General features: G+C 41.4%; 1 gene segment (V, D, J or C); it reads right to left on the bottom strand.

Annotated features, from left to right (window-relative positions):
• Nucleotides 1-3,555: 3,555 nt before the first annotated feature.
• On the bottom strand, nt 3,556-4,099 carry LOC134975920 (Ig heavy chain V region 6.96-like). The segment is given in 2 exon segments: nt 3,556-3,935; nt 4,054-4,099. Coding segments are annotated over 2 exon segments (426 nt in total).
• Between the last annotated feature and the right edge of the window lie 4,215 nt (nt 4,100-8,314).

The raw sequence follows: 8,314 nt of genomic DNA, 5'->3' as shown, positions 1-8,314 counted from the left end.
TGAAAAAGAAGCGGGATATATCATCAACCAGAATCCAAGCCTTCCAGTGTTCTATTTACTTCCGAAAATCCATAAGGATGTGAACAATCCTCCAGGACGACCGATTGTTGCTGGCACGGATTCCATCACAGCCAACCTTTCGGAATTCGTCGACCACCATCTTCAACCAGAGGTAGTTGGTATTAAATCCTACCTGAAGGACACCATCAATATATTAAATATTCTTAATGCTCTAACGTGGGAGGAGGGATGTCTCTTAGTAACGGCAGACGTAAGTTCCCTGTACTCCATTATCGATCACAATATGGGCATTAATGCAGTGGAATATTTTTTACAGAAAAGCACAATGGAGAAAACAAAAATTGATTTTTTGAAAGAATCTATTGAATTTATTTTGAAGAACAATTTTTTCTGGTTTAAGGACCACTATTACCAGCAGATATTAGGCACTGCTATGGGCACACGATTTGCACCTGCCTATGCAAATATGTTCATGGGATATTGGGAAGACCACCACATTTGGAATAATAATATCTATTTAAAGAATATAAAAATGTGGAGAAGGTATATTGATGATATCCTGTTTGTTTGGACTGGGGATGAGATAGAATTAAAGAACTTCTGTGAAACCCTAAATAACAATACCTACAACATCAACCTCACCTTTGAAATAAGTCCAAAGGAAGTTCATTTTTTGGATCTCTGTATATATATTGAAAATAATCAAATAGAAACAAGAAATTACATCAAACCGACTGACAACAATACGTACATACCAAGAGATAGTAATCATCATCCGAGTTGGCTAAAGGGGATCCCGAGAAGTCAGATACAGAGAATTAAAAGAAATTGGTCTAATAAACAAATATTTGAGGAACAAGCATCAGAGATGAAAATGAGGTTTGTAGAAAAAGGATATACAGAAGAGGAGATACAGAAAACAGTTGAGGATTTCAAAGTTTTGGACCGTTTACCCTTATTAGAATATAAAAATAAAACGGTTACCACCATTAAAACAGTTCCTTTTATTACCCAATATAACAACCAACATAAGGACATAGAAAAAGTAATCAAAAAACACTGGCACATACTTACCAGTGATCCATTATTAAAGGAACTGATTCCGGCCAGACCACAATTTGTATACAGAAGGGCTAAAAATATTAAATCCCATCTGGTTAAAAGTGCACTCCACGAGAAGAAAATGGGGAGAATAAAAACCCTCGGGTTCCACAGGTGTGGAAATTGTATCATGTGTAGAACACATAAAGGAACACCTAAAAAGGTCACTGAATTCATCTCAACAGTAACCGGTATTAAATATCCCATTAAGGAATTTATGACATGTGATACTAAAAACTGCATATATATGATCCAGTGCAGTTGTAATCTACAATATATAGGACGTACCTCAAGATCACTCAAAGAAAGGTGGGGAGAACACTCACGCAATATTAAGAAAGGTTTGGATAAACATAATTTATCCAACCACTTCAAAAATCACCACAACTGTTCTTTGGATTCCATATCTATGGTTATAGGCATTAAGAAAGTAATTGGCAACTGGAGGAAAAAAGATACTCAAACTTTATTAGCCCAATCAGAAATGAAATGTATACATATGATGAAATCACTTATCCCTACAGGTTTAAATGCAGAGTTTGAATTGAAATGGTTCCTCTGATTATCTACTTTCCATTTATCCCATCTCATTCATTCATGTACTTTATTGCCCTGGTTTTCATACACTTTATGTGAAATATGTAATGTTTATGTTGGTTTTGCTATTCCGTTTAATGGAACATCTATTATACTTCCGGGGACATGTGAACCACATAATATGCCTTGTATTGTCCACCCTGGTGGCGATCACCACTTCCGTAATGAGGTGGAACGCAATTTGTATGTGGAACGCACAGAATCTATGTGTTTTTCCGCCTTCGTGATTTCCCCGGAAGTCTGACGCACTTCCGTTTAACTTCCGGAGATCGGTGAAAGGCATACTATGAAAGTATGTCACCGTTCTCCGGAGACAACATCCGGACTTAGGTATGAAAGGCCCGCTCCGATTGGATTAACAACGGAGCGACACTATTTAACAGGGGTTGCTATGACAACTATGTCGTTTAGATTTATTGTCATTTATGTTTCTCTGATCACGATTTACTTATGACTTAACACGCTCACTCGTCTATTAGTAGGTGTAATCACCTTTTAATAACAATAACCCTAATCTGGGCACCCCAGACACTATAATATTTGCAATATGTATCAATCATTCCAATTAAATGGGCGGGCTCTCCAGAGGTTAAATAGACTGCTCTTGGATCTGATATCCACCCTGAGGAAGACATTACTAGTCGAAACGCGTTGGTGGAGTTTTTTTCATTCTCAGATACACCCAGACCATCTACCTAAGGTACTCGGCAGGAATGGTGAGCACATGAGGGCCCTATTGTGTGATTTACCTATCCAGCTGGGTTTTGTTGTTACATCTTCCCTTGGTTAAGTTTGGTCTTAACATCGTGGTGTTATCATTTGTTTTTATAGTTTCATGTTTTTAATTACATTTTTTTATCAATAAATTTATCGTTGTATGATTGTCATACGGTGAACGTTTATTTGGAGTTTGGCTGTTTTCGAGCAGAGAGGAAAAGAAAACGCTACATGATTGTATCGAATTGTCACAAGTAAGCTTAAGTGTAAGCTCATTAGAAATCGCTTCTCTTGATTATTAGAAAACACCTGGTACCATTATTCTCATTTACCAATTGTATTGAACATCCATTGGAGGGGAGTCCATGGAAACACCAGACCTTCTGGAGAAATATAACTAAAAGATACCTTTATATGATTACATCTACTTGTTACAAGTAAGCCACATGTAAGCTGACCCTCTAGTCGACCATTTGAGCATCACATGGGAATTAACTGGGAGAAGTAACATATAAAGAAAAAGATACCTTTATGTGCATGAGAACACTTGTTTTATGTAAGCCACAAAGTGAGCATGATATAATATACACCATCACGTTGATTTGGGTGGTCCTCTAATACAGACCGTACACAGAGTGGGAATTCACTTCAAAGGACCCCATCCTTTCAGAATTGATTTCATCTCTGACCAGTAAAAGAGACTGTACTACACATTGGATTTTCCTTTTCTCTCCCTATATTGCCTTTTACGGTATTCATGTTTGGAGGAAAAGACTTGGGTCTTCTAACCTAAAGGAAGGACGAAGGAGAACTGTTGTTTTGGACTTGCGACTTGAGAACTCTCTTATGAATAAGTATCTGTTTTATCTTATCAAATGTTGGGCGCATAAGATATCCAATCTTTGTTTTGTCTACATGTGTTAATTGTTTTGTACAAATTATAATGCTTGTACAGTAAGTACAACCAATAAAATACATGTGGTAATATATATTACAACTACAAATGTATTGCTGCATGAATTTAAATATATATATACTGCAATTATTCTGTTCATTCCACATTTGTGTTTTCATCCACTTTATCCTATAATATCCTCTTTATACAGTATGTGCTGCCACCTACAGATATAACAAAGAATTGTCATAAAGTTTTTGACACAGACATGGGATGTTTTCTACCAGTGTGTCTCTAGCACAGTAATACACAGCAGTGTCTTCAGCTTTCATGTTGGCCATTTGCAGATGTAGCATGTTCTTATTATTATCTCTGGAGATTGTAAATCGTTCTTTAACAGAATCAAGATAGCGTGTGCTCGACCCGTCACCACTAATAGCAGACACCCATTGTAACCTTCTGTCAGGAAACTGTCTAACCCAGTACATCCAATAGCTGCTGAAAGTGTATCCAGATCCTTCACAGGACAGTTTATGGGAGTTTCCAGGCTTTACCAGCACTGGGTCTGATGACTGGACAAGTTGGGCATCACACTGGACACCACCTGGAATATAAACAATAGAAATTGATAGCGTCACAAACTCATCTCTATAGTAATAATGATAATGTATTTATTAGCAAACTGTTTTAATCACCAAGGAAAAGTCTCATATGGGTCTCACCTGATAAACATGTTAGTGATATAAATAAGCCCAGTGCAGCCTTCATTGTTGCTGTGTTTAGCTGTAATTGACACTTTATGAGATGATCAGTATAACATTAGCTCTGTCTTTAAGTATAACAAGATGTTCCTGAATAGGAAATGATGTTACATGATTTGCATATAACCTTTCCTTATAGCTCTTCTCGAATAGGACTCAAGGTGCTTAACAGAAAGAATGAACATAATACAGTACAGAAACAATGGAGCTCCAAAAAGCTTTTCGTAAAATACAGAGAGCATGGAGATACTAAAGGGACATTAAGGAAATGTTTGAGTAAACAGAAAAGTCTTGAGTCTGTTTTGAAGGATTCTAGAGTGGGGGCCTCTCGTGCTATGAGGGGTAGTGAGTTCCATAGAGTCAGAGCCACATGGCTAAAAGCTCAGCCCACAGATAAATTCCAGGAGATCCTAGGTACTGCTAAAATCCATATGTGAAAGAGCAAACATTTTGTTATCTTGTTGTCAACTAATAAAACACTCTTACAGTAACTGCATCTCACTGGGTTTTCCAAGTGCTCCCATTCAGAAGAATATTTCATTACATTGACACCATCAGACACACTGAAGTGAAACAATACTAGGTATTTGAAATAATAATTTGTATTAGCTTACTTACAGGCAGCTGATATATATTAGATATTATATGTGTCATAAACTCAGATTTTAATGACAATGTACTTGCCAACTTTGTGGCTGCCGACTCTGGGAGGCAGCAGCCAGGTCAGAACAAGAGGGGTTGGCTTCTGCGCATGAATTGTATGCAGTGTTTCATTACAGAGACAGGCGACAATTCCAAGCAGCCTCTGCAGCTGCTCAGGAAGTCAGGTAAACATCACATGACCGGTGTCAGGTGGTACAGCAAGTGACAGTTGGGCAGAGTGGTCCTGATGTAAAACTGTGAGAGACTGGTTGAGCTGTGAGTTGATGGCTGGCAATGCTTGTGAGTGAAAGCAGAGCCGTGACCCTCTTGGGGGCCCTGGTGACATTGGGCGTGAGGTGTCGCTGATCTGCCCCAGAGGTGGAGCCTGTTGATAGTGCGGAGAAGTGGCCTGCTCCAGATAGACAACTGCCTCATCACAGAGAGAGACTTGGAGAGGCAGACTGTGAGGTGGAGCCACTCGCCATATAAGGCTGCAGGAATCCAGTTACAGCCGTAGCAAGTGGAGAGGCAGAGGCGGAACTACCGGCAGTGCAGGCAGTGCACTGCACTGGGGCCCGCCTCTGTCCAGGGGCCCAAGCATGTAATGAGTCAAACTGACTCATTACATGCCGCTGTGCGCTGCGGGCAACCGCTGCCCGCAGCGCACAGCCGCCCGGCGAAGAGAGGAGAGGAGAGGAGCAGCGGTACTACAGACGGGGGAAGGAGGAGGAGGGAGGCTGAGAAGGGAGCCGCAGCAGCGCTTTGTTACTGGTGGAGGCGCTGCTGCTGCTGCCCCTCTGCTTCCCTATAGGCTGTCTTCCGAGAACAGCCTATAGGGAAGCAGAGGGGCAGCAGCAGCAGCGCCTCCACCAGTAACACAGCGCTGCTGCGGCTCCCTTCTCAGCCTCCCTCCTCCTCCTTCTCTCCAGCCCGGGAATCGTCTCTGACGCTGCACCGAGGAGCCTGAGCCAGCGGAGAGGGTAAGTATAATTCTTCTTTCTTTCTTTCTTTCTTTCTTTCTTTCTTTCTTTCTTTCTTTCTTTCTTTCTTTCTTTCTTTCTTTCTTTCTTTCTTTCTTTCCTTCTTTCCTTCTTTCTTTCCTTCTTTCTTGTGCCTGCCTGCCGCAATGTGTAAAAATGGGGGACTACCTGCCGCACTGTGTAAAAATGGGGGACTACCTGCTGCACTGTGTAAAAAGGGGGGACTACCTGCCGCAATGTGTAAAAAGGGGGGCATACCTGCCGCAATGTGTAAAAAGGGGGGACTGCCTGCAGCAATGTGTAAAAAGGGGGGACTGCCTGCAGCAATGTGTAAAAAGGGGGGATTGCCTGCCGCAATGTGTAAAAAGGGGGGACTGCCTGCCGCAATGTGTAAAAAGGGGGGACTGCCTGCCGCAATGTGTAAAAAGGGGGAATCAGCCTGCCGCAAGGAGTAAAAATGGGGGACTGCCTGCCGCTATGTGTAAAAAGGGGTAATCTGCCCGACGCAATGTGTAAAAAGGGGAATCTGCCTGCCGTAATGTGTAAAAAAGGGGGACTGCCTGACGCTATGTGTAAAACAGGGGGACTGCCTGACGCTATGTGTAAAAATGGGGAATCTGCCTGCTGCTATGTGTAAAAATGGGGAATCTGCCAGCCGTAATGTGTAAAAATGGGGACGCTGTCTGCCGTAATGTGTAACAAGGGCACGCTGTCTGCCGTAATGTGTAACAAGGGCACGCGGTCTGCCGTAATGTGTAACAAGGGCACGCTGTCTGCCGTAATGTGTAAAAAGGGCACGCTGTCTGCCGCTATGTGTAACAAGGGCACGCTGTCTGCTGTAATGTGTAAAAAGGGCACGCTGTCTGCCGTAATGTGTAACAAGGGCACGCGGTCTGCCGTTATGTGTAAAAAGGGCACGCTGTCTGCAGTAATGTGTAAAAAGAGGAATCTGTTCGCTGTAAGGTGTAAAAGGGTCTCTACCTGGTGTAGTGGTGCTACTGTGCGGCGTAATTTGAATAATGGAGACTACTGTGTTGGTATTATTTTGTGGCCACACCCCTTCCCCACGAAGCCACGCCACTATGTATTTTTGCGCGCGCCTACGGCGCGCACTGCCCCTGGGGTGGACTTGGATGGGGGGGGGGGGGGGCCCAAAGCATTTTGTCGCACCTGGGCCCACCGCTTGCTTGTTCCGCCACTGTGGAGAGGTATATTGAAAGCAGCATTAATGCTATACTTCAGTGTAGAAACACTATTTTCCCAGCAAGTCACCTTTAAACACCTCAGTATTAATAAGTGCACTTATTACATTGACTGTTAATTAGATCAGCTAGAACTTACACTGCAGTGTATAAAAATACTATAGCAAATTTATCTCATATATCAGTGCCGGAAAAGCTGCAGCAGACAGAATCCATAGTGAACCTACAGTATGTCATACTCTTAGTCTACAGCATTCTGCATTTCTGTCAGGAACCTTTTGCCTGTGATAATTCAACTATAACAGCAGTTATTTGGTAAACCAGTGTATCCATAAATTCTTGGATAATTAAGTTGGTACCAACAGTATGCAAGATAATGGGAGAAGAGAGTTTGACCTTAAGAATACCCCTCTCAGTTAATGTCAGGATTAGCAATACAGACTAACTCTTTCCTGTGGAAGCATTTCGGATGGCCCTAGCCACAGCCACAGAGTGACTATTATCTACATTTGTTAATCCTATTCTAGTCTTTCCAGAATAATAAATCCTCCTATTGCATACTACAGTAATTTAAAAGGAAGGAACTAAAGTGTTAATAAGCAGTAACTGAAAATGGATTATTTGGAATAACCCCAACAGTTTCTTCATTTATTACACGGGTATTCTAAATGACACTGGCAAAGCAGTACCCAACCAAACTCCATTGTGTGGGAAGTCTTCGGGTAATCGTAGAAGCTAATAGAAAAGTATTGATGTAAAGGTAAAGTATATTTGTAAAGTAATACTGTTTCATATAGCCTCAAGAGGGTTATGTAAGATTGCATTTATGGTCACATACAGCCTACTGTATATGCTTAAATGTCTAAATTTAGGTATCTACTCATTAAGAAGAGAACAAAGGAGTCCAGACAACTGGATGAGGTTTAATAAAATGAGTTTATCGACCTTAGTGTGAAATACATTGTTACAATTTGAAATTGATGAATGGTACTGTAAATGGTCTTTTACTTGTGTTTATTCATTTTCGCAAAGTTTACTATTGCAAACTGCGTGCTAAATAAACTAATGTTTAGAGTTATATAAGTAGTTCATACTTTGGAAGCTTTTATACTCACCTCTTTGTGAAGAATCAAGAACCGGGAAGTTCTAAGGGAAAAGAGATGTCACAACCACTTACCTGTATAATTAATAGTGATGAGCGGGTTCGGTTCCTCGGAAACCGAACCCCCTTGAACTTCACCCATTTTACATGGGTCCGAGGCATACTCGGATTCTCCCGTATGGCTCAGTTAATCCAAGCGCGCCCGAACGTCATCATCCTGCTGTCGGATTCTCGCGAGATTCGGATTCTATATAAGCAGCCGCGCGTCGCCACGATTTTCACTTGTGCATTGGAAA

The sequence above is a fragment of the Pseudophryne corroboree genome, chromosome 1 (genome assembly GCF_028390025.1).
Source record: "Pseudophryne corroboree isolate aPseCor3 chromosome 1, aPseCor3.hap2, whole genome shotgun sequence".
NCBI lineage: Eukaryota > Metazoa > Chordata > Amphibia > Anura > Myobatrachidae > Pseudophryne > Pseudophryne corroboree.
This window is presented reverse-complemented; position numbering and strand designations above follow the sequence as displayed.